This window comes from Eurypyga helias, unplaced genomic scaffold, assembly GCF_000690775.1.
Source record: "Eurypyga helias isolate BGI_N326 unplaced genomic scaffold, ASM69077v1 scaffold35162, whole genome shotgun sequence".
NCBI lineage: Eukaryota > Metazoa > Chordata > Aves > Eurypygiformes > Eurypygidae > Eurypyga > Eurypyga helias.
The window spans coordinates 1-27,082 of record NW_010238445.1 but is presented as its reverse complement, the minus strand read 5'-3'; the positions used below and the strand labels follow the sequence as shown (position 1 = coordinate 27,082).

The following is a 27,082-nucleotide window of genomic DNA, read 5'->3' as shown; positions in this document are numbered from 1 at the left end:
TTAATTAAGAATACCTTGATATTCTTCTAAAAATTCACTTTTGACATCCAGCTCTTAGGCTTAACATGAATGTCAAACTTAGCTTTTCATACTCTAGGAAAATATGCTCTTGTGCTCAAAACATGGAGCAAAAGCAATCCCATGAAAATCAATTAGAATAATAGACTACAGCCATTGCAAAATATCATTACAATAGTTAAGTAATTATCCCACTGCATGACTTAGCAGGAGGGATAAATAATGCATGTAGAATTGTGTTGGAGCTTGCAAGGAAGATTCATGCTGGCAGAGTGGGAGGGGAGGGCAAAGGCAGAGCACGCAGCTGAGGGGAAGGCCTGCTGGGTCCGGTACCTGGTGATTGAAACCTTTCCTTGACAGCAAAGGTGCAAGAGAGACCCAATTTTCTGTTTTTCTTACAATTTAAAGTTGGCCTTTGGGAACAAATCTGCCTTGGCTGTGTTAGCACAGCTCGGCTCCAGCTTCTTCTCCGAGCCGCCTGGCTGGTCCTGGATGAGTGGACAATTGGGCTTTGGGGCACAGGCACAGCCAGCCCCTGGGGGCATCAGCTTTTGGGGTGGGGGAGCGGGCACCCTATTGGGTCCAGCTGTGCTGCCAGGAGGGTGGAAAACCCCCACAATGGCACCACATCAGGGTGCCAATCCCAGCGGCTCACTGCCTCACTTCTCTTGCTGCTATTAACTTGTCCGTATTCCACCCAGGTTCTGTGTTTTCCCACTCTGTAGGTCTGGGCTGCTCCTTGTCTGCCGTTCGTTGGGCTGAGAGAGCTACTGAGCGTGTTAACGCCAGGCCTGGAGTCCCATCAGCAGCGTGTCCGGGCCCCTGACCGAGCTGTGAGTCTGGTCAGCAGGAGTATTGGCTGCTTTCTCAGCAGCCAGATGAGAGTTTTGATTTTTTTTCTTCCTTTCAGCTCAAACTGAATACTCTGAATCTGTCAGTTGCTGTCAGGAGGATTGTGCTTTGGATTAGTGAGCTACTAGAAGCGGTTTGAATCATCACAGTTAAAAGCATGGCGAGCAGCGGTATAATTAATAGTTATGTAATGTTACCAACAAGCTGAGGAAACTGGAACCTAACTTGGAAAGAAATACAGCCCCATGAGGTCCCTGAGGACCACTGAACATTTAAAGGATGGTGTTTTTATTCCCACGACCGTTATGGTCAGGGCAGGTTTGTTGTTGTTGCGTTGGTTCCATCAGGACATGTATGGAGGCACCTTTCTGTGCCTTTCCTCTTCCCTTTCTCTCTTTCTCATCAGGACCTGGTCAAACCAAGAATCCGGCTCACCTTAGGCTTGTTGGAGCTATTCTCTGCATCTGTGATTGCAGAAACCTTCAATTGCTGTGCAGTTATGGATGTTGCATGAAACAGCTCTTCAGCTCGTGAGAATGATACACATTTTTGTTGTGTTTTTGAATAGAAATTGATGGGAAATTACGTAATACCTTTCTGTTATAATACATTACTAGTAAAACTCGGTCAGCCCTTTACCACGCGCGTGTGTTTAGGGAAGCTGAAACGATTAGTGAGATTTCCAAAGTAGTTTCTGTTTTGTGACAAGCTCGACTCTCCCTGGAAAAGCTATGTAGTTCAGCAAGGTGACAGAAGAGCCTGTGCGCCTGAGACCTCCCTTCCTGGTATTGAACTGGGGGTGTGATGCTTTCAAGTTGTTTATATGTAAAGTTCTGTGAATATCTTATGCACGCAGAGACACTGATCAAAATTCTGAGGTTTTGCTGTATTTCTGTATGAATTTGATAAAAGAACAATGTATTATTCTCGTGGCTGACTGGATACTTAAGTTGTCTTAAATGTTGGAGCAGAGCGTAAGGGTTTCAAAGTACTTTTTTCTCTTAGTTGACATGTAGATGTGGCACTTGGGGGCACGGTTTAGTGGTGGACGAACAGTTTTGGGTTTACGGCTGGACTTGATGAGCTTAAAGGTCCTTTCCAACCTAAACGATACCATGATTCTAGGAAAAAGGGAGAATTATGCTGGTACACAATTTGATATCTCTCTTTCTAGACAGATACCTTATCAAATATAGCGATTGGTGATTAAAATATAGCGATTGGTGATTAATTAGAAAATAATTCTCACATCTAAAAGGAGGAACTTTATATTAAAATGTGATACTACTGCTAAGCAAGTGTAAGGTTGCCTGTCCTCCAGTTTCGTATCTACATTCCCTGACTGTCAGTTTGCTCAATATTCACTGCCATTGACCTTGGATAATTAAGAAAATAAGTCTGCTGCTCTGTGGAGATAAATGCATCTTATGTTTGAAACGTGGCTGATAAGCTCAGTTGTGAAAGTGTAATTTTATGTCTGTAGTTTTTGGCAGGAGGGATGCTGCCTTTTCAGAATTTGATGTCCCTCCTTTCTGCTCCCCGATACCCAGTTGAAGTTGTTGGTTAAAGTCTCCCGGGAGTCCAAGATCTGAAACTTGCCATGGACCCCTTCAATTTTCAGTGAAAATGAGTTTAAACTAATACAGGCTTCTTTTACTTACTGAATGACTTTTCTGCTTTCCAACCATTTCCAGTGCAAATACTGCAGTTGTGCATGGGGTGGGGGTTTGAGATGCTCGGCCGGTGCGTGGCTGGAGGAGGAGCTGGTGCACATGGACGTTCCTGTCCCAGCACAGGGTCGGTGTCAGTGTTGCCTGTCAAGAGCCATAAAAGCAACAAAAAATTAAGGAGAAACAATTTTTTTTCATGCCTGTGAAAGTTACTTGCCAGAATTTGAAGGTAGGGGACTGGTGGGCACTGGGGTCTGTTTGCCAAATCCCTTGCTCCTTAGTTTTTCTCTATGTTGCCTCTTAGGCTTCCTTTTTGCTCTGTGTTGAACTCGGTGAGTTACTTGGACAATTTGTGACTTAACGTGGTTGTTCACAGTCCGAGGTCTGCTTGTTTTGCAAACATCTCCATAATGATCTCTCAGTTGAATGGTATTTTGGTGGGCTTTTTTCTTAGGGTGGGTTTTCCACTGGAGATGCTCTACTACTGCAGTTGTACTGGCAAAACACTCCAGGTTGAAGATGGCTAATAAAGTTAAAGTTGCATTTTGTGGTGTGTTTTTTCTTTCTCTTAAGCTGATGTCAACCTCTTTAACTCCTTTAGAGAGGGTACTGTGGTGGTAAATTGTATATTTTGCCAGGTTGTCTTTTGACACTGTTCCTGATGGGATCTTTGGGTGCCGATGCGATGTCAGTAATTATCAGAAGGATTTGTGATGGCATGCCGTTTTTACAGACTCTGCTTTTGAAGCCAGATCTGCAGCCTTGAAAATCTTTGGGACTTTGTAATCCTCCTCCCCTACAAGAGTAGTATTTATTTTGGAAATTGCATAACACTTGTTATGCAAGCAGTCTCTTTTCAGCCCCTGTGTAAAGTGTATTATAGCAAAAAGTGTATTCTTAAATTCAGGCAGAAAGTGGCACAAAATAAATCCCACATCTGAGCTGTTTTAATGAAGAAGGGTTTTAATGAAGGTTGTATTCTGTTTATTACAGAGGTAAGGCAGAACTAAGCACAGCTCCAACATACCTTCACACCTGTTTCCACAAAGAAAACAACCCAGACTGTGGTGTGAATAAAATCAACATAGGTCTCTTAAACTGAAATACGTTTTTCCTGGAAGTAGCTAGCAAGCAACATCTTAGGCGAATTCTCTCCATACTTTACAACATCTTGTTTAAGGATTTAGTGCTCACACTGAGTTCTAGGTCCTTTTTCACATGTCCGCGCGTGTCCCAAAATAACTAATTTTTTAGACGTCTCCTTTCCTTTGTAGGCTGGTGCATGGTCTTGTTTTTGAGTTTCACTGAGAATCTGGTTTTCTAAAAAGCAGGATTTTACGCAGTGGAGTGTTGCTGGGGTTGCAGGAGGACACTGGAGCCCTTGTCCCCTTCCCACCCTCAGTGTGTGCGGGCAGGACTAGCAAGGCTCAGACTCCACCACGTTAAAACATCACTTGGCTGCTTCCCAGCGTCTTACAGGTTTTACATTCAGGTTTTAGCTGTGTGCCTGGAATATATCTGTTTAGTTGAGAAAGAGTTGTTTCATGTAGTGTGTCTGAGTAGAAGAGTTATTCACTTGAACAAGAGAGACTTAAATTGAAGCTGTTAATTGTCACAGCCGGTGACTTTTTTCTGTGTGTTGCTGCCAACTGAGAGTGTTTTAGACTCACATCCAAGGTATGAGAAGACCCCATACCTCTTATCTGCACCTCCCTGAGTAAGGAAAGTAGTCATTCAATTATTCTCTCTAATTAGTGTACTTCAGTGAGTAGGCAGGTGTTAGTTATTCATGAGCTCTTTCACTGACTCCCTTTTCCAGGAGTGTTTGCCTCCTAGTTTTCTGCTATTGCCTCTGTCCCAAGGCATCGGGAATGATCCTTGCCCACTCAGGTCTGTGTAATGGACAAGCTTCTCCCGAGACTTGGGAAAGGGGGGAAGTTTAGATGAGTACAAAAATCAGCCCAGCTGATGTAAAAATACCTTAAGCAGGTTGAAAGAATTGGAGAGATGCTGTGATTGCAGTAATGTACAAAGGATTTAGAGTAACTTGTCCCATTTCGCCTGTTTGCCCTGAAAACAGGCTCCTAAGTCCCCGGGTCTGTTTTTTTTTAACTACATGGGGCTGGTTTAGACTAAACTTATATCTTCCTGTAGAATTTGTTGAACTTAAAACCATCATGACCCCAGTACTGCTGTTACTGCAGCTTTCTGTAAAATGCAGGCATGAAATACATAAAATGCAGCGCCCCAAAGGTTTACTTGTCACTGAGCACTTGTAAGCCAGGCAGGTTGTTTGTGTGCCTGTGTATGGTGTGGCGGGTATGCGCAAATAGGACTGAAATTGTTTAACTGCATGGAAAACTTTGCTTTACTTGTCTGTAAAATTCTGAAAAAAAACCCACCTCAGACTCCATATTAGGTGAATGATTTTCTTCTCTGGATGGACCAGAGGCAAATAAATGACCCAAAGTTGTTGCTGATATAAAAAGAAGAAATATGGAAGAGGATTTTGTTGCTGGAACCTGGCTTGTAAAAGTGGTGGATGAGCATGCCTATGAAGCTGCTGTGGTGGTTTTATTTGTCTTTGAAGCAGTGAAGAAATAATCTGTGCAGGGGTTGGGTTTTGCAGTGGGCACTGCGTGGGCATGCCTTGTCTGCAAGGTTCAAGGTTCTTTTTATAAGCTTATTTTCAGGTATTTTAACGTCACTACGTGTCAGTCATTGAAATGGTAGCCTTTAAGAGACATCATCTGTTTAAATTAAAGATCCACTTCTCTAAGAAACACCTTCTCTTGGTGACTTTTATCAAATACTGTGGTGGGAGTCCCTGTTTTGGTGAAACTCTTGTTGGAGCTGCTGCCTTTACTCAAGAGGAAGAGTGGGTCCGTCGGTGCAGTATCGTGATGGAAAAGCACTGTTCAGCCTGAAGGCATATCCACACAGCGGATGCACGTGTGGCTTGACGCTGAAGGCAAAGCGATGTGGGATCTGAACGTCCTGCTGCCAATGTTGTTCCTGTTTCAGCCATGCTGCGTCCCCGACCACCAAGTTCTTGCTGCTCATTTTGCCCCAGTGACAATTACTCCTTTAATGTGTGTAAAACGCACCTGTGAACATGGAGCTGCTGAGTGTTGGGTGTGCGCAGCCAGCTGCTGTGTCTCTGGCCACTGTTGCTGCCATGGCCGGGAGCGTGTGCTCGCTCAGGATCTGCTGCCGTCGAGGTGGGGATTTGCAGTCCTCTCCTGAAGTCGGGTGTTAGATCCCAGCGCTGCTACTGTTGGCCAACTTACCGTATCGCCATGTTTTATTGACGTTGCAGCCACGTTCCCTTTTTTGCTGGCTAGGTGTACCTGAGATGAGGAGAACAATCTGGGTGTACACCTTAATGCAAGCACACCGTTCCCAAAGGAAGTAGAGCAAGACTTGTGTACTGTCAAAACTCTGGCTTTCCATGGATATCCCTGTGGAAGAGCTCTATTGTTGATGTCAAAATGAGTGTGCTTGTTGGCAAAGGATGTTCAGTACCCAGGTTTCCTGCTACAAATGTGTTTAAAAAGTTCACATTGCTCCTCCTTCAGCCCTGATTCCTCAGTAAGTCAGTCCTTGCCTGCGTAAGGCAGAAGTCATTTATTCACTTGAAGTTGGTGGAATCAGTGTCATTTAGGTTAAAATTCAGTGTAGGATGGGTCATCTGAAACACCCCTGAAGTGTGTTTGTCTGTAAGCAGAGAAGTCTGATGCTTCCCAAGCATTTGGTGACCGTACCAGCATCTATGGCAAATGTCTGCAGCCTCCAGGGAAGGAGCTGAGACTTCTACAACTCGTGCTGGTGGTTTTTTAACAGTTGTGCAAGCAGCATCTAATCTACATCGAGCTTAGGCTGTGTAACTCGTTGGCTTTTCCCTCTCCACCTTCTCTACCTTCATTCGGCTTAATATGACACCTGGAGCAGGGGGAAAAAATAGGATGTTTTTTTCAAGCAAGCTCTGAGGTGATTGCTACCTTTCCCTTTAGAGAAGACTTGAAGCCTCTTGGAAGTTCAGAAGAGCATGGCTACCTGTGTTTCAGAGAGCAGCATGGAGCGGCTGTTGGGGGTGAGGACTGCTTGTTGGTTTTGGACAAAGCTGCTTGCCCCACGTTGCCCTGGCTGCCACCGGGAGAGGAAAGAAGCTGAATAAACAGGGAAACTGTGAAATAAACAGAAACAAACCCAAACCTAGCCCCTGCCTCAGGGCGTAGGCTTGAGTCAGTGAAGCAGCTGTTGCAAAATTAGATTGTCTTTTGTTAAAAGGAGGCACATAAAAGCTTTTCTGCTTTTGTTTTTTTGTGCCTTAATGATGATTTCCATGAGTGTTTCTGTGTTATTTGATGGCTTTCAGTTTCTTCTGGGGAAACTCACTTGAAAAGCGAGCAGTTGTGTGACTGCAGCATTAAGGTCATTGCTTCAACCATTCCTGCCTTGTGTACCCCTAAGTTTTCTAGCAGAAGTGACCGGTTTCAGTTAGTGAACTTAAGCCAGTATGTTTTTTGAAATTGCCACTCAGTCTTTAAAGATGTTAAATAGAATTTTTGGGGTTCCAGGTCAGGCTGCAAATTCTTGCTGGGGCTTCAGCGCTCACAACCTTCCTCGCCGTAAGTATCGGAGCTGCTGCTGCTATGGTGTGGACCCGGCTGGTTTTGTGGGAGACAGCGAGGGGGAATAGGTGGGTTTGAAGAGCTGGTGGCAGGAGTAGGGCTCCCGTGGGGAGCGGGGCAGGGCGGTCTCATGTGGGCAGTGCACAGATGGGGAAGTTTTGCAATGGCTTGAATCCTGGCACTTGCTACTGCTGTGACCCCAGAGATTATTAAAAGAGATAATGACGAGCATATTTTCTGTTTTATCCTCTAGATGGTTTGCATGCGCGTAACTGCTTACAGGCTTATACGAGCCGCGAAAGCTTTTGTTCTTTTCACTCCCCAGTGTTGGTGCAGAGCGAGGGTACGAGCTCCTTAGGAAGCGGTTACTCAGCTCAGTCCCCGCTGTTTTCCGCAATGCGTTCGAGTGAAAACAAAGTTCTGTTTTTAGCTTGCTTTAACTTGGAAATTCTGGTGATAAGCAATGAGCTGCGCAAATCCAGGAAGAAATTAGAAGAGGAAGCAACGTAAAATAGTAGAATCTCACTGAGTCATTTTTGCAGATATCTGGAAGCAAGTAATTTCTTTAATCTGGTAGATGTGTATCACCAGAGTGATGTAGACCTGGGGCTCAGATATTTCCTTCTGCTGTAGTCATCCCCAAGCAAGCAAGTGGCTGTTTGTCACAGTTTCCCTGTAGCTAAATGGAAATAAACCTAACTAAGGGATGTCTTGCTAGACACCCAAGGCTGAGGTGCTGGGATATTTTGATGCTGAGAGCTGGATGGTATGCTTAGACCAGAACCAAACCCAGTGCTCTCTGACCGTTTACCAGTGCTTTTCAAGATTTTCCTTTAGTTATTCTGTTGCTGTTTGCTATTATAAAATAATGAGTATATGTTTATTAGCAGAAAAATAGGTTTATATTATGTTGTGTAAAAATCCCTGTATGGGGTAACATAGTTGGTAATCATAATCTTTCTCTCCTCAGATGATAATTCACAAATGATCTGTAATCTGATATCAGATAAAAGTAGAAAATCTTGGTGTGTATGGACAGCACGTGGTGTCTCAGAGGTTGTAGTGGACGTGCCATGTGTTGTGCTTGAGCTTTCTGTTGTATTTTGTTGTACAGAGGAAGTGAAACCTCAGCTCTATTTTGCATATTATTTTCTTCCATTTCCAAGTAAGATCTCTGCTGGCTTCTCTATTTCCTTCACCTACAATCCACTTTCACTTTCATTACACTTTTCAGTTAGGCATGATTTAAAATTTTCATTTATTTGATATTTGCATGTTGTGTGGTATTTCCTTTTGTATGTTCATCCTGTAAGAATTTACAGTGGGATTTACGGGGCTGATGTGTTGCCTCACACTTTAAAATATCTGTGTATCTTTTATATAGAAAAAATGCCCAAGCCTCATTTCTTTCTGCCCTGACTAAGTGTCAGGTGTACATACAGATTAATAGCAGTCTTCTAAACTGGTGAGTGACAACTGATTTGGTCACAACTCATTTTCAGCCCGTATCTCTGAATTTTAAATGTCATTATTTAGTTAACAGTAGGTGGGTTATGTGAAAGGAAAAGTTACTCAAATCCGGAATCCTGACATGCAGTTTTTGAGTCATTGTACGATAACAATCAGGTGGTGATAGGGGCTTTGTGCGGGAAAGCCCTGTGCTGACTCCAGCCTTCGCTTAGGGGATTGTGCTGAATGCTGTTGCTCTTACCTTGCATATTTGCCTCCCAGAAAGCGAGCGGTGGCTAACACTGATGCTCACTTCTGAACCTCTTTCTCCACAGTGCTGGAAAGTGTAGTAGCTGGAAGTTTTAGGAGCCCTTGGCCTTTGCTATGCGGATGCTGTTGGGTCCCACTTCATCCTGAGACTCTCCAGATGACATAGTGCATTAGGCTGACAAACCCACATGTGTTGCGGGTCAGGCAGGCTGCCAAGTGCTCAGCCAGTGGGGAGAAAAGGCATTAGGAATCCCAATAATCCGCACATCAGTCTCTGTGTGCTGCTTGGTCAGTGGAGACCGAGTGACTGAGCTGTGGAGAGATTGTGGGTATTAAGTGGGATGGGTAATGAAAGGCTGTGCTGGCTCTGATGTGAGACTTTTAAATGGAAAATCACTTTAAATGATGGTGCCAGGGCAGTTGGAGTGATTTGCAGCTGGCACAGGTTCACAGCCTAACGTGTGGTTTTCAGTGAGACTAACCACTTCTCTAGGATGGGGCACCAGAATTGTTTTGAAGAATTAAGGGGGGGGGATGATGACACCCAAAACAAACAAAAAACCCCTTTTAACAAAATTTGCTTCCTTTCCCTCCTTGGGGCTTGTACCAGAATGATGGCAATTCAGGATTTTGGATGTGTATGTTCGTATGTGTTTGCGTGTGTACGAATAAACGCAAGCAGTGTGAGCATATGCAAGGCTGCAAAATAGCAGTCCTTGGCATGATAACAGTGGTTGGACACTTAGGAATACAGTAAAATGAACATTTTAGGTTCAAGATTACCTTACCTTCTTGAAAAATGATGGGTTTGTCTGGACAGGTAGTTATTGTTACCTGCATGCAGATCGGAAGCTGGCTTGCAGCAGACCAGAAACAGCTTCTGTTGTTTTAATTAATTATTCCTGACTTGTTAAGTAGAATAGTGCACACTGCTAGATTTGTTTATAAAGGCAGCTGAGTTCCCCTATCCCACAGCGTTCTAGGCACATGTAGGTGACTCACAGTGGTACTCCAAGTAGGGAGCCAACAGTTTACTAAGTAGGTTTCTCCTAAGGCTTTCTAGTTAGGGAGAGGAAGAGCTTCCGAAATGAGCATTATAATACTGTTTCCTGGCAATTTTGAAACCATCTTGGGTCAGTTCCTCACGCCCAGGAGTAATAATTCTGGAAGCAGAAGTTTCTGTCTTGTTCCCACGGTGCTTGAAGAGCAGCCATTGATGGCAGCCCAGTGCCTGACGACTCCGTCTTCCCTGGGCAGCAGTGCATGTGCGTGCAGGATTGCTGTGCCTTGTGCCACCTGGATGGAGCTGCACACCCCGAAATGTCACTTGTGTGTCCATGTTCCATTCTCAGATTGTGTTCAGAGGACACAATGTGGGGAAAACCCCTCCTCTGAGCACATGGTGGCCTTTTGAAAACACATCTGCCTGTCTCATGGTCCTTCAGTGTCTTTTATTTCTTGTGTTTAGGAAAGCAAACTGATTTCCTGAACAGTAAGGTTTCCTCTGAAACCATTGACAGTGACTATTGTACAGCAGGTTGTACCAGGACGGGTACAAAGGAGTAGGTGGGATACCACTTGCTGGTACCAGTGGGTACCGGCTGCCCGTGCTGCTGCCTGGTGCTGGCTGCCCGGGCGGAGCTGGGGAGCAGCGGAGCAGCATCAGCCCCACATTGCAGCAGTCCTGGTGTGTCTCCTAGATGGCATAGCCACTGCAGGCTGGAGCTGTGTCGGCAAAGCTGCCTCCCTGGTGGGTCAAGGACTCTTGAAATGTCCCTTTTGTATGAAGGGAGGTCCTATCACAGATGTAGTTAAGGTGGGTTTTTTGTTTGGTTGTCCTTAATAAAAAGGAAGTTTTGTTTGCTGGAAAACCTCAGTTTCTCTCATTTAGGTAAAGCCTGCGGTGTCTGATGAAGCTGAATTAAAATTACTGCCTTGCTCAGTTGGCACTTTTTTCCCTTTTAAGTCATCCCTAGAGATTTAGGGTCTGTTGAGACTATTCAGCATCTGTTGTAGAATTGGTAGTTTATCATTTTGCTTCTGTGTGAACTTAACCTGGTTGGTAAATGATGGAGAAATCTTTTTTTCCAAGTGTACAGTGTTCCAGTGTCATGCACGCACAGTAAAATTTTACTCCGGTACTAGCACATCCCTGCATTAGCAGCGGACTCTGCAAGAGAGTTTCTAATTTCTTTGTTGTTTTTAAGCAACCCTATTGTGCCTCAGTATGTGCAGGTTAGGTATTTGGGTTATCTGCATTTCTCAGTGTTACGCAAATTTAAGCATTATTAATTGACTGGAAACCCCTTTATGTAGCTTTTGCTAGTGACTATTGCTCACAGGTTTATAGGCTCTTTCAGCCCTGTTGGTACTGATCTTAGGACAGTATTCAAAAGGGTAGACAGCAGTTGTGAAAGATAACTCTCAATCTCTCTAAGTTTTAAGTCTGCAAGTTATACAAATTCACCTCATTTCAGAGTTAAAATTTACCTTCCATTTGTTAGTAAGTTATGGGTGTTGGAAGTCTGTTGTCACAACACAAATTCTGGACCAACGACACTGGTATGCAGCTTCCAAATCTTAAGATCTTATTCAGCTCTAGCTGTACAACAGGTGTTGTTTTAGACTCATTATTTGAATGTTGATTATTTGCAAACATAGATTAGACCATAATAGATTTTCTCTTTTTTAAAAAAAAAGGTTTCTTTGGGAATGGTACTGTATGTGATGCCACATTATTAGGCATTGTACTTCAATATGTATGCAAATTTGGAAATGCTTGAGCACGTTAAATGAGAGAATGCTCTTCTAACTCATCTTCCTATAAAAGTATGGGGTTTTCTTTGCTCTTACTTACTACTTATGCTTAGATGCCTTTGGAAATGTATTTTACTTTCTAGTTTTAGTACAAGCTTTTGGAGAGGAGATCAACTTCAGAATTTAACTGATGTCCCTTCTTTTGGTAGGGAGTTCATTTTATCAGCATCTCTCCTTTTTCGTGCTTGTTTTCCAAGTTTGGTCTCTTTCCTGCTGCAATTTTGAAGCATGAAACTGAAGTATCCCAAAACCTAGAGGCAGATGCTCCCAGATGGGACATGTCAGATGAGATTAAAGGATGGTGTATATGTGACAATTTCTGTTACTACTCAAGATTTCAGTGTCTGAAATAAAAATATGTATTAGGTGCAGTGATAAAGCACTCTTATAACACCAAGTCTGGTATTCCTAGTTTTCAGCTTTAGTTAGATTTGCTGAAACTAATCCTTTCCTCAGATTTTCATTATTTTAATTCATAATACAGTAGCCATCAGCAGTTGCTTTGGGGAATCTTGTGTGTTAAATTTTCATCAGACTCATACCCGCATGCTGCCAACAGCACCTTGTTACTCAACAGGAAGTTTTGAGCCTGTTCGCTTTCCTCAGGATTATACATAGCTTAATAAACAGTCAAATAGGAAGAAGTATTTAAGTAATTTTATTACACACATCTTGGTTGCTACCAGCTTTATGAACTGTTTCCAAATTTTTGCTAGTGAGAGCAGCTTATTTTTGACAAGCAAGTAAATTTGTCTTAGTTTTTGCATCGTTCTGGTGGTAGGAGGCAAGTAAATTTTGTGCTGAGGTCAGTGAATTGTCCATAACAACTTTTTTAAGTCTCTGTAAATCATAGAATATTTGGAATTTTGCCATTTTGCAGTAAGGTGTGTCTGTAGATGAAAACACTAGAAGCAGCTGCACAACAGATTTTACTGTTTCGGTGTTCTACCTGCTGAAGTACTGATTGGAATTTTCCGTGATGTATTAAGTTGAAGCTCCCAGTGGATCAGTGGATGGTCAACACTATGATGAGGGTGTTTGCAATAAGTTTCTATAAATGAAGCTTGTGCAGAGCTTGAAAATATGACTAAAATTATTCGTAACCAAAGGAATTTGCATACCTAAGTAGTATGATTTAGTAATCTCAAGGCCATCTTTTCAAGTTTAGGCTTGGTGTGATCTTTGTTTACGATTACATCTCATTTTGTAAATGCTTGGTTGTGGATTTTGTATATATTAGCACAGTTTTTATACTGCTGTAGGACTTTTTCCTGACAAATGCAATAAATGATAGGAGAGAGTGCTTTTTTCTGAATGCTTAGCCATGGACTTAACTACTGCGGGTGGTAAGAAAATTGTTTCTGTCTAACTGTTCTGGTTAGGCAGAAAGCAAGAAGGGGAACTGTGAAGTTGTTCTTGTTCAACTGGAGTTTAAGATGATGTTGCAATTGGGAATTGATGCTATTTTAGTCTATTGCATATTACAAATCTTGTTTTAAGCAGGAGAGGTGTATTGTGCTCCTTTTTCCTTAATTTCTGCTTATTTTTTAAATGGGTCATTAAAAAAAATCTTAGAAAAAAATCTTATGAAATAGTGGAAAAGTTGTAATTCTGGCTATGTACTTTTTGTCTTAAATTTTCTATACAGTCGTGAATCAGAAGTAGTTTTACAATATTTGTAAGCATAACAAAGTTGTGATCATTTGGACAGTTCTGCTTCCCAGTCAGACAAGACAAAATGTGCTTAAGAAGTGGTAAACTTGGTGTTTTGCCAATTCTTTACTCATTTTACATGTGTTTAGCAGCGTGTTGAACTCCTTATTTAAGGAATAATATCAGATGATATATCAGGAAAGAATTCTTCACGGAGAGGGTGGTGAGGCACTGGAACAGGTTGCCCAGAGAAGCTGTTGGATGCCGTATCCCTGGATGTCTTCAAGGCCAGGCTGGATGAGGCTTTGAGCAACCTGGTCTAGTGGAAGGGGTCCCTGCCCATGGCAGGGGGGGTGGGACTAGATGATCTTTAAGGTCCCTTCCAACCCAAGCCATTCTATGATTCTATGAAATGTAATTTATTTTGTAATTAAAGCAGAAAAAAAGTAATTCAGACCTCTTGCCATTCTAGTCCTCACAGGATATTCCTGTTGGAAAAGATTCCAGCAGATGAATGCAGGTGCAACTCCAGCGGTGTACAGATCTCTTCAGCACTGCCTTGCTGTCATACATACATACATGTCTGTGCCCACAAGCTCCTGCAGTGCCTGCTGACGGGGAGCCGTGCCGGTGGGCACCGGACAGGCAGCAAGGGCAGGCGTGGGGGCTGCAGCCCCTGCCTGTTGCTCCAGGGACGGAGCTGAGACCTGTCGTTGGAGCGGGTCTCGGCCAGGGATTCAGACTAGGCAGAGAAAGCAAGTGCAGGGTGAGCAGCTGCTGGACAGCCTCGGGGCTTCCGCTGGTGGTCGTTAGCTGCTGCAGATGAGCGATGAAATTATCTCCTGTTGCAGCTCAGATCGGTGCTACGGATGAGAGGATGGGCGAGACTGCCAGCACCGCCTGAGCTTCCAGGCAGGCTTGTACTCTAAAAAGAGAAACAGAGCAGTATTTCTTCCAAAACTCCAGCATGACTTCTGTTTTGCCTCCCGCAGATGTAGTGAGTTAAATTTTACAGTGTTAGCAGTTAAGTAAACCTCAGGCTCTCTTCCAGTGACTGATAGTCACCATCACCGCTGTTTTCCTTATGTACTCTAGTATCAAAGAACCCTGAAAAAAACTTATGTTTAACTCTACCTTTTGCCAATCTTGTGATTTCCAATTAAATAGCTGCAAAAGGGGAGAGTTGTTGCTCTTGAAGTGCTGTTTTGCAAGAGACCGAGCCAGGATGGTTTCTCATTCTCCAGAGTGTACAGAAGTTTGCTGCTGTCTTACACTACTTGGTGCCATGCACCCTCTGCGGCAGAGGTATATCAGATTAAACCTGTAGTACATGCTACACATGCAGCATACAATGGTAGACATCTTTTTCTTGCATTATTTTTATAAGGGTGTGTGATAGGGAAGGACAGAGACCCAGGGCAGTGAGGTGAGCAGAGCCACTGAGACTTGAGTGAGGACCCAGGTTCATGATCCATCTCTGGCTCAGCACTTTTTAACCAGAAATCCCAGTCTGTGATTTACCAGTTTCCCCTGGGGAGTGGTGGGTAAGAGGTTTTGTGCAAGTTCCGTACACTTGCAAAAATGCAAACAGTGGTGCTTCTCCACTGAAAATTACCCAACAAATTCCCAAATCACCCCATTCTCCAACTTGGAGCTCTTCTCTTGCCAGCAGCCCGCCACATCCTAAGTCCAGCTGTGCAAGGAGCACATGTAAGATGATTTTATTTAATTTGGTGTGCCATTAATGGTCCCAATTAGATTTAACATTTGGGTATGTGGTGGTGCCTATGTGACCAGTTAGAATAAATGTTATTTGCTATTTTCAGTTCTATACTGCATTACAATGGGCATTTTGAGAATTTATGTGACTACTTGCAACTTTGGCATGGAAAAATTCTGGTCAAACTGTTTCCAAATCCATCTTACGGCCCTAACTTTAGACTATTTTGTAATGGGATTATAGGAAATAATGTGTATTAATAAAGAACTGTAAAAGAATTGAAAACCCTATTACATTGTGCTGTTGAGCAGTCAAACTGAAATGGTTTCATGGATCAATTCTTGAACTCACTTAGTACTGGATTTGCAATTTTTAGCATATATTCACTAAAAACGCGAGCTGCAGAATCTGTGTAGTGGCAACTCTGCGAGTAAATGTTGATTTATACACTTTGATTTGTAAATATGGCCAAGTAATTAAAGATCAGCAATGCTAATTCTTGGTGTTTCTGAGGAGATGGGTCTCAGTGGGCTGGATGGTCAAGGACAACGTTGAACGGTTTGGAGGTTTCTGGACGTGGCTGTGCATTTTAAAAATGTACTTCATGTGTTTTGTGGTGAACAATTATTTTGCTTGTGTGAAGCGGTTGTTTTCTTCCGCATTTGTTTCCAAAATGTTCAGCCTTAATACTTGAGTGTTTCGAACGTGTTGCTGCGCCCTTCTGCATAAGGTCAGTAGTGAATGCCATTCTCTTGGGCTGAAAGATAACCAACGCCTGCAGCCCGGGAGTTGGATGTTCCTTAGATTAACTTCTTAATTTTTAAACATCTCTCTTCTAAACTAAAGCACAGCGTTAACACATCAGTGTTAAAGGAAAATGACGTTCTTTCAACGAGATACTGCTCAATCGCGTATTTCTTGCTGGTTTTTCTTCTGGTTGGCTTTTACTGTGTTTATCGTTGCCTTGTGGTCTTGTACTATGCAGAGAACTTCGGATAACTGTATACAGCTTCCATACTGCTTTGCAGTTGTACACTAAGGGCAATTTGCTCATTCATCCCTTTTCTTGTTGCTACAAAGGACAGTGTGGTCATCATAGATGAGTTGGAAAATACTCATGCCAGAATGGGAGTTCACCCTATCATTTTTATAGCTAAATTTCTCCAAAGCGTTGGTTCTTCTGGATGTAAAATTCTTTCAAGGAGATGTTATTTTTTTTATAATGAGTGAGTTTCTAACGTCGCTTTACAGTATTGCTCAGAAGTGTGCTTATTGAATTATTCTTCTGGCACTTACACAAACACTCACATAAATACTTTTAGTCTTGTTTTTCTTTGAGCAAAGATATAGTCATATATGACTAGGATTAGTAAAATAATCATGTGCTTCACACTGCACTGGGTATGAAACACATTTTCTCAAAGAAACGGCGAGCTGCGCAGAGGTTTGCTGGTATCGCCGCTTGCATCAAAGCCAGAACAGCATGAAATTATCCAAATCCTCGGTACTTCGTGTTACATGAGGCTTTTGACTCCGAAATCCCACTTGATGCCACTTTCATTCTTCTGATAACATAGCTGTAGGAAAGTAAGAGCATTTGTAATTAGATCCACATTTCTGGGGATTGCCGGAGTCCATCAAGGTCTCTGTGCGCTGCTGCGGGTGTAAAGCCAGCCGCTGTCTCCACTCCGCAGCATCCGCAGGAGGTGGCTAGCTTGCCTTTTCTCAAGGCAGCAGCACCAAAGAAATCCCAAACAGATACAGAAATTAGGGTCACATGAAAAATATGGTGCAACTTTATCCTCCTATATCCCTGTTGAAATCCAGGTCTGAGTAGCGACCATGTGTTGGATATGCGGTGTGATTTGTGTTGCTCTGCTCCTAAGCCCTGTTGCAGGGGTTAGGAGTGGAGCAGCAGAATTCTTGGATGTCAGTGCTCTGGATTTGGACCCGAGACACACTTTGAAGGGAAGCTTTGAGATACAGAAGAAAATGCAAGTGTTGAGGCACTGCGAGATGCTTTCCAGAGCTTTAAAAGTACATGTTTTTTTCTTGTTCTCAAGAGCACAGTAACATAGGCAGTGAGCCCTTCATGATAGGTCTTGCTTTTATTCCACTTCCCGTGAGCCAAACATCCCACTCTCACTTCATGTGACAATCTCGGGGTCATAACATTTCTGTGGGGCTCTGTTACTAAAAGGTATTTTATTAAAAAGTAAGTATTTGTGTGCATCATTTCTGGTGGTTGATGGTAAAGACCTAGGTGCTAAACCCACGCTTGGAATAGCAGGTGTATTTTAGCCTTTTCATGCATCAGTATTTCCTTGCTGTAAAGATCACTAATTGTTGTGCAGATGTCTACTCTGATGATGCGAACTACAGTTTAACTACAGCGAAACAACGTATTTGGCTGAACGTAACTTTGAAAGCCCAGTTTAATTTAGTTTAGTTGTTTTTAGTTTTGGGGAGGGAGAAAACAATCCTCTTGATATTGGAAAATAAGAAAGTAAGAATCCTCTTTGCTTATTTGTCACATCGGGGTTGGATCTTGATGGTTGAGTCTGTACCCAGGCTCTTGCTTAAATTAGGGGATAATTGTCTTAATGTTCAGGTGGAAGGAAACATACCTATTTCAGATGCTTACACTGAAAAGTTGTTTTCATGATGTTTGTCTGTTGGCATGTGTCATTGCACCACACTGGCTTCTCTGTTTTTGAAAGCGCTCACCTGATACTTGTGCCTGCTCTGCACCTAGGAATGGTGGCCATCGAGGTGTCATAACACATTCTGTAGGGATGCAGTGAGGAGAGGGTTCAAGCCACGTCCTTCTAGAAGCTGGGCCAGTAGACCTGGAGACCTGCAAGAGGAGGAAGAGCTCAGGATTTGGCGTCTGCCTAGGAATTCAAGAAACGTGTAATATTAAGTATTGCAACTCTAAAGATATTTTTTTTTAGAAGTTGAAGCTTGTTAGCTTTGGTTTGTATAATGCTGTTGTCATCTAGTAGAAGGTTTAAGCCAATATAGTTGTTGAAGTGCAAGTGCTGGTTAGAAAGCTCGGAAGAGGCCGAGTTGGGGTTTGATTTCGTCACTTAGGTGTATTCTTGGTTTATATGAATTGGTTTAGTGTTGCAGAAGGTAAGCTCATGAGCGGGCTTGGGGTAAAAACAGTTAATGCTTGTTTCTGGGGCTGTTTATTCTTACAGCGGGCTACAAGTTTCTATTCAGGATGTTCTGCTTTAATGATAACTTATATTAAAGAAATAATGGTGTTTATGGGTAGAAGCATTCTCTTTAGAGATTGCCAAAAAAAATATGAAAGGGCCAGCTGTAACAAAATTAGGGGCAGGGAGACTCATACACATTGTAGTGTTCAAAAACAAAGAAAAGTGGGATCCTTCTGTTCTTACGACTTCAGTTTCTGCCATAGAAGCCAGAGCGCGTTAAATCATTGTAGCCCAGGTGGGAAGGAGGCATGTTTCTCTCTATGGTACATTTTCCTCTTCCTTGTTCAGATTCTGAAAGAGAAGACAGCTAGTCTCCACTGCAAGGTATTACAGCATTTATGCTTTCCCTTATTTCTAGAAGGCAGTGCAAGCTACCTGCTGGCACGGCTGGGGATGAATGCACAACTCTCGCCAAGGGGGTGGCCGCTTTGACAAACAGCTTGACTGGGGCAGGGCACGCATGGCTCGAGAGGCAGGAACGGTGCCTGAAGGGACGGTCTGTTCTAGGGGCGCTAGATTAGATCAGCGATTGCCCTTGAAGTGTGTTTCTGGCGGGCAAGGAAACTTGGAGCCAGTTTTGGATATTGCAGCCACTTTACTCGATTGTGGTTACTATGGTTATAGTTTGCTGTGGTTAAAAAAGCGCTGCTCGGCTTGCTTTGCTTGGCTTTGTTGTAAAGGGCTTATGACCAGTGTATCCTGGATCCTTATCCAAAGGATTTTTATACTCCTATTACTATTATTACTACGAGTATAGCAGTTGCTTAACTTACCTGCTTTTTAACCTTCCTAATCTTGCTGTTAGGGTGGGTGAAATGGCCAAAATAGGAATTGGAATGCTATAGGGTATTTGCATTATTCAAAAAATAAAATAAATCTGTTCTTCTAGTACAGCAGATCTTAAACCATGCTTGGTGTTGACCAAAGTCTCAACAGCTTTCCGCTCCCTTGCTCCACGCAGCAGGAGGAACCCAGGTCCCCTGCCCGCACATGCTGCCGCCCGCTCTCTTTGCTTTCAGTTTTGGGTTTGCCCGTCCCAGCGAGCCGTTGTGGTGTGTGAGTAGGAATATGCAAATAGGGGTTTTGGAGAAGTTGTGTTAGTTATGTCAGCGGCTGGCCAGAAAATGATAAAACTTACTAAATGTAGTGGTGCTGTCTCAGGCACAGATGACGAGCGGCAGAGCATGGGGTGAAGTGTCTCCGTAGCACCACTCATCTTTTTTGGATTTCAGCCTTCTGTAGGGCAATGCAGTGTGGTATTGTTTAGTTTAGTTGAAGGTTCCATTTTAAAACTTTGCATCTTCATTCAAGCAGTGAAGCACTCCTGCAATAGGAACGGCAGCTCAGTAGCTGCGGAGGCTGGGTGTAAGGCTCGGAAATAAGTCGGCGAGCAGGCACATCAGTTGGGCAGAGTAGAACAACTTTGAAGGTGCTCTCAAATCCTTGAATTGGGTTTTCCCATGAATGGCTTGGGTTTCTGACTTAGCTGGTTGTGTAAACAGCAAATAACTGTAAGTCTGGGCAGAAGTGGCAGCTTCACGCTAATCGTGTGTAATCATGTAGGGAGATGGTATCTGCCCTCTCTTTGAAGGTTTTTTTTTTTTGACACTATCTTGTTTTTCTTTTTGAGTAGGCGGTTAGCAGGTTTCTTGACACAAGCTAATGTCAGCTTTTAGTGTGGTTGCATCAAACTGAAAAATCTTTTCCATGTAACCAAACCATTTTTTCATACGTGTTTATTCTCAGTCATAAAGACAGAAATTGCTGTGTACGGGATTTTTAAATGTGAGGACGCTGAAGATCTTCAGTGTTCTGTGGAACAGGTAACTGCTTGATCTGATCTGCAAAACACTTCAGCATCATAGTTACTGAAAGCTGAAGAAGATAATGTTTACTCAGAAATGCACGCAGATTGTAGCATAAAATGAGCTATAGTTTCTGTGTTGGGTGAATAATACCAGTGGTGTTGGGGCAGGTCAGGGGCCTGATTACAACCTGGTGCATAGGCTTTGTAGTAAGTTGTGGTTGTGAAATGAAATATTTGGGTATGTCTGGGTTAAGTAGCGTCGTGGTACCATTATACAGAAAACTAGTGCCAAGAGAGCCTCATTAGATACTTGGATTTTCCTGTGACAGGGAGCAGAACTTTTCTGGGTGTTTCATTATCTGTGTGTATCATGTCTAAATGCAGATGTTAGTGTGAGCAGTCAGTGTTTTGTACATTTATTTTTATAAAACATGTGAAACCACTGAGTACCTGCTTAGGAAAGTCTATCTAGATGTTCATAGTAAAAACTGGGTGCATTTAGAGTTCTGTAGCAGAAACTGTTGGGTTCCCATGTTCCAGTTGTAGACTAAATGGTACTTCCATACTGCTTTCATTGACAATCTCTTACAGTCTAATCTATGCAGAAAATTTGAATCCTATTTATTACCGATATAATGGCTAGGGACAAGCATGAGCAACTGTTGCAATTAGTATTTAGCTCATAATGGAAGAGTAATGACGTTGATAACCTGGTTTTCTTCCCCCCGTAAGCTGTGTGGATGTAGGGAGCATAGATCGTTCTGGCATGTGAAAGGGGCTGAATCGATCATGAATAGTCAGTGTATTTGGAGTATAAACTACTTTGTTAAACCTCCAGGCCAGGAGGGAGAGGTTATAAGTTACTTAGTGGAGATGAGCGTTTGGGTGAGGAATGCAGAAGAGAGGGAGGTACAGATTTCTGAGGCTCTCTGAGGATCAGTAACCAAGGTATGGGTTATGTATGAAGCTGTTGGTTTTGTATAAATCATAATTTGAAATGGAAATAGAGTGTGAAAGACAATCTGCTTGTGTATTTTGTCCGAGCACCATTGTGTACTGCAGACAGTTGTGTGAAGACGGTGTGTCGGAGGCTGGCACGGCCATTCCCTCATGGAAGCATGAATGCTCACTTGTCTTCTGTGCTCCTGCCAGGGAGCTTCGGTCCCGGGCCTCAGGACAAAGTCATCTCAGTTACCTTCTCTTGTTCTTTGTTATTTGTGTGAGGTTTGCTGTTTCAGGGAACCAGAAGCTCATTTGAAAAATTAAATTGAAAGATATGAAGGAGATGATGCTTATTGGGAAAGATATTTTTTCACTCACTCTGTTCCTTCTCTCAAAGTGTAGCCACAGTCCGTGGCTGGCAACTTCTTGAAAGCTGCTTTTTCACTATTGTCCGCCCAAAATTGGCTGTGATTCGATGGCATGGATGGAAGAAAGGAAGCATTATATTAAGAATGTTAGATGGGGTTAAAAACTGATGAAAAAGCAGTTTTTCATGTTAATTTTAAAATTTCTATCTTGTTTGGTAGCAGCAGTAGCACTTCACTATAAAGAACCAAATGGGTGTCTTCATTTATAGTGAAATGTTCTTCCGTGGTTGCTGAATTCAGTCTTCGTGCTGCTTTTGGTGAAGTTATTTTCACTGTGTCAGACTGACTATAGATCTGTCTTCTTGTCGTTACAGAAAACCTAGAATAAACTCTCAGTTGGTGGCACAGCAAGTTGCCCAGCAGTATGCAACCCCACCACCGCCTAAGAAGGAGAAGAAAGAGAAAGTGGAAAAACAAGACAAAGAAAAACCTGACAAAGAGAAGGAAATTAGTCCAAGTGTCACGAAGAAGAACACTAACAAGAAGACTAAGTAAGTGTGAAGGATGCGCTATTAGGCGCGGAGAGATTTCGGTAGCTCTGTGCGTTGATTACTTGTGCGGTTAACCTAATGACATCACACTCTCCCTCTTCCCTCCCATTCCTACAGACCAAAGTCAGATATTGTGAAAGATCCTCCTAGCGAAGCAAACAGTATACAGTCTGGGAATACTACAACAAAGACCAGCGATTCAAATCACACTTCAAGGTAACTTTATACCAAAGTTAAGCTCTCCGTATCTGAGAACTGGGTTAAATGGCAAACATGTTTTTGATGGACAGAGTACTGTCTAACCCACAGGGTCTGCCAGCGTTAGTATGGCAAGACCATCAGTGGCTATGAGCCTTCTCCGTGTACTCAGATGCTCTGCTGGGGAGGGCAGATTCAAGCATGGGAAGTACTTGTTCAGTTGTCCACTCTGCTAAAAAAATCATACTGTCAGTTGGACAGTAGTTCTTTTTTTGTAAAACACAGTGTTGGGGGAAAAATTAACCAGCAATTGTGGTCTTTATCAAATTCTTATCACTTGATAGCAGTAACAAAGGTTACTTTCATTACTTCCTTATCCATGATTCAGTCACTGTAATTGTCCAGATAATTTTTCAAGTATGGAGGATTTAAAAGACTGCATGAACAGATTTGCTAGAATCTTGGTATCAATGAAATCATGAATGGTTGGTTTAATATTTGTCTAAGGTTCAAATGAGTAGCTGTCTGTGGAGAGAGGTTTATTCCTAGTCTTGCCTATGCTGATACTCCATGCCTGTTTGCTTTAAGTGGTGTCTTGTGCTTTATTTCGTTGGTCAAAACTTCAGCATCAAAGAACAGTCTTTATATTATTGAACTTAGCTACAAGAGGCAGAATTCAACTGGGTGCTTTGTCTATGTGGTCTTTAGAAGAATTCCATCTCTTAAATATGCTGTTATTGTTCTGTAGTGAAGCCACATGAACTGGAGCAATGTTAGTGAGCTGCAAAAGGTGGTAAGGCCCATGGGAAACCCGACTCGCGCTGCTGTTAGCATTAAGGTTGGCAAGACGTGACTGCAGAAAACTTGTCTCTGAAGTTTTTAAATAATAGCATGAAAATGTTTAATAACAGTGAATATCCTTTGCACAGTAAGTCATTTGACTGTCGTGAGGGCGATGTGAGATTTGCTGTGCTAAAAGACTGAGCTGTTCGCAGGGGCTGCTGTTAGTTCTTCCTCAGCCCTCAAAAATCAAATTGTTCATTCCTGATATGATTGGAGAAATACTGCTTTATTGCAAAGGGTTTTTTTCCTGTTCTTTTTGAAATGGTATTTATTTTGAGACTTAGGATGAGGGAGACTTGATTCACTTGACTAATGACATAATATTAAATTGATAGATTACATCAAATATTTTTTTTTTACTCCTTGAAGGAGTCACTCTGTCTACTGCAGAGTCTTTTAGTCCATGTTTCATGGCAAGCTTTTGTCATTCCTTATTAATCCTTAATATTACCAGGTCTAGCTGGATATTTTTAAGGGATACGTTATCTCCTTCGGTTTTTAAATTGTCTTTTAAAGTGTTTAGTTTAGTGGAACTTCTTGCAATTCACTGCCCTCAGGAGTGCTGTCAAGAGTCATCTTAAAGGATCTGATTTTTACAGAGTCATAAGTTACCTGTTCAGTTTTTTTTCATGCCCAGATTTTTTTAATTTTTTTTTGTAAATTGTCTTTTAAGAATCTCTGGATTTTTAAGAAGTCCTGTTTGAACTTCTTGGATACCATGCCTGTTTCTGACAAAATATCTTAGTTTATTCTATGCCTTCCTGTGCACTTTCAGATTGATTGTTTTGAGACTAATTTCTTGGCCATAAACCTTATTAGCTGTAAATGTGAAGCATCAGAGTGTTTAACTTTGGAAAATAACGTGAATGGGCCTGATCCTTTTGCCTTCTATAGAAAGCAGAAGTTGTAGGCATGTGCGGAAGAGATTGTCTGGAGGTTTCCATCTGTGTTTCAGCAGCCCTTTGCATGGGGGAGATCCCTAAAACCTTTCACAGAAATGGTTGGAGGGCTCAGTTCTAAAATGGGCATTGAGAAAACGTTTGTGAGTGGGACTGAAGAAATCCTTTACCTCAGCCCTGCTCCTCATACCCAGTCCTTCCACGTTATTTTGTCATGGCATTTGAAGATGCATGCTAGTTTCACTCAGGTGCTTGATGGATGGCGTATCTCCAAGGCTGCCGAGGTAGCAGGAGCTTTTCTGGGCAGAACTTAATGCTGCTTAGGCCATATGAACTCTTTTTTTTCTTTTTTTGTCCCCCCTGCCCCCTATTTATGACTACTAGTGCTGGCTTTTGACAGGCAATAGCAGAAGTGCATGTTCAACCCCGTAGAAAGGTGGAGGCAGTAAGGTCTGTTCTGTTGTCTGGGCCAGTGTTTTTTTGGCTGCTTCTGAGTTCAAGAAAAAAACCCAAATGACCCAGGCAAATGACAGGAAGAACTGGGTTTCCTAGAGGAACTCAGGGCTTAGAGAGGAAAATACGTATGCGTACTATGCTTCCGGGAACGCTTGCCGCTGCTTTGGGGGCAGCCTGTGTCTCCCGAGACGTTATCTGAAAGCCGACGGAAACCCCAAAACTTGCTGAGCTAGCTGGCCTTTCTTGTTACCCACAAGGTGACATCATTTCAGCTAGCGGTCGTGTTGAATTTGCCAACTTCTGCAAGCGCGTACGTACAACGCGTGCGTGTGGGCGCGCGTCGCTGCCGCAGGAGCTCGCTGGGCTCAGCCCCGGGTTTGAAAGGACTGGTCACTCGGTCACGGGGCTGTTTCAACTGCGAGGTTTTACTGAGGGTTTATCCCAGTCCAGTAGTACTGTAACTGTGTTTTCCATCAGAAATGTTTTTCCTGGGGTACTTGTTAAAAATGGAAACAGCCTTCTAGGTTGGATATGAAAATACTGTTTGTGGTGCAGTAACGTCATTTTTGGTAAGGAAGTTTGCAACAATTGCTCTAGTTTTGAAGCTGTACGTCTGCCCACACATAATACTTTATTCTGTCTAATTCTAGAATACCACTTGGATAACTACTATCTAAGGGCTCTCCCCTTGTTAACTTGCCACTGCAAGCCATTGAGTAGGCATGGCAAACAAAGCTTAATTCCATGCCCCCCCCCCCCCCCCTTTTTTTTTTTTTTTTTATTTTGTGCCTTGGCTGATTTAGCCTAGTGTGCTGCAGACGGGGAGGAGGAAGGGCAGATGGGTTTAAAAGCTGGAGCTTGATCCCAGAGTAAACTAACCTTCCCTCCATCCCTTGGAATGAGGCAGTTCTCAGCAAGCTACTTTTCACTGATGTATGAAGACTCTGCTTTTTTTTATTTCCCTACTGGGAATCTGCTGCTGCTTAAGCCTGACCCTTAATTAGGAGCAAAAGCTGTAAATTGCAGCAGTTGCTGCAGCTGACTTGGAATCTGCTGGTAGCTGGAGGAGTGTCCAGGGTTTCTTCTATCAGAGCTTTGGATCAGCCCCCGAAATGTGCATGAATGTCAGCTTCCTAGAGTCTAGACCCTTATTAGCTACATTACTAATTGAATGATAGCACAGCATGCAAATTACTGAGATAATCCTGAGCTATAAATACCACTGTGTTCTTTTTGGGTGGTTTTGATTTTTTTTTCATTTTTTTCCTTCCTTTCCCTAACCAAAAGCGCTAGCTGCACGCAGTACTGTTGTACATGCAGAGTTTTATTTACAATAGCCTTGGTTCCAGAGGGAACATTCTGAGCGATTTTATACATGGGCTGATTGGGCATCTGATTTGTATAAGCTCCAAGCAGTTGAAAGAGAAGCCGAGTTGTCCCAGTGCCTGTGCTGTTTGCAGCTGCGGAGTTCCAATATGGGAATGAAAGAGCCGTGGTCCAAATGCTTTCATGTGGTTTTGTATTGCAGAGTCACAGCCTTGTCTCGTAACATCAGGGCACATGATGAGATGGTGAATTTAGATAAGAGAACTCTTTCATCTGCCCCTTGGGGAGGAGATCCTTCGGTCTGTCTGGCTCCTGACCGCTTGGCTCTGCTGTAGTGTCCTCTTTTCTGGCAGTTGGATTGAGGATAAGCCTACAGCAGACACTCTTTGTGGAGCTCTGCAAGGCAGGTTTTTTCCTCTGGGGCTGAGCACGCTGCTGCAGCCCTCGCAGCCCAGGCTGTCGCAGGGAGCAGAAGGTCAAACCTTCGTCCTCCGCTGTGCAGCACTTACTGCTGCCGAGGTTCCCCTCCCGGTTACTGGCATCCGTGCGCGCGAGTGGAGGACAAGTCACACCGAGTGTGTTGTCAAATGCTTTTTCTAAGAAACTTTCCCTTTCTTGGTTACTTTCATCCTTTTAATAAATGTTTTCTCATTTATTTCAGACCCAGACTGAAAAATGTGGACAGAAGTACTGCACAGCAGCTGGCAGTCACAGTGGGAAATGTCACAGTAATTATCACAGACTTTAAAGAAAAGACTCGCTCCTCTTCCACGTCGTCTTCTACAGTGACCTCCAGTGCAGGATCAGAACAACAGAATCAGAGCAGCTCGGGCTCTGAGAGCACAGACAAGGGCTCGTCCCGTTCCTCCACGCCAAAGGGGGACATGTCAGCAGTCAACGACGAATCTTTCTGAAAATTGCACATGGAGTTGTGGAAACTATGAATCAGGGTATGAAATTCAAACACTCCACCTGCCCATGCTGTTCAAATCCTGGAGAGCCTCTTCTGTGCTTGAACACACTTTCTTGGACATCGACCTCTTACTGATGCAACCAGGATAATTTCTGCTTGCCGTGGGCATCTGGCCACCAAGGAATTTCTCACCCTAACGATTACTCTTGACACTTTTATGTATTCCATTGTTTTATATGATTTTCCTAACAATCATTTATAATTGGATGTGCTCCTGAATCTACTTTTTTATAATATCTGCTGTGCACAATTTTCCATGAACATTACAACTTTTTGTTTTGGGGTAGGGAGTGGGTGGGAAGGGAAGGGGGCTTTATTTATTGCATTCACAAACTCCATCTTCTCTCAACATATCCTTTTTAAGTTCAGTTCTTCTTCCAGTTATACTGTGTACTATCAGTTTTGATATAAA

At 42.9% G+C, this 27,082-nt stretch overlaps 1 protein-coding gene across 1 annotated transcript in view; it reads left to right on the top strand.

Moving 5' to 3' along the window:
• Positions 1–26,979, top strand: part of RYBP (RING1 and YY1 binding protein) — a 40,207-nt gene extending 13,228 nt beyond the window's left edge. Inside the window, exons 2-4 of the mRNA XM_010147850.1 lie at positions 21,799–21,975; positions 22,093–22,191; positions 26,359–26,979. Coding sequence (XP_010146152.1) covers positions 21,799–21,975; positions 22,093–22,191; positions 26,359–26,611 — 529 coding nt within the window. The 3' untranslated portion in view covers positions 26,612–26,979. The remainder of the gene's footprint in view (positions 1–21,798; positions 21,976–22,092; positions 22,192–26,358) is intronic.
• The last annotated feature ends 103 nt before the right edge of the window (positions 26,980–27,082 follow it).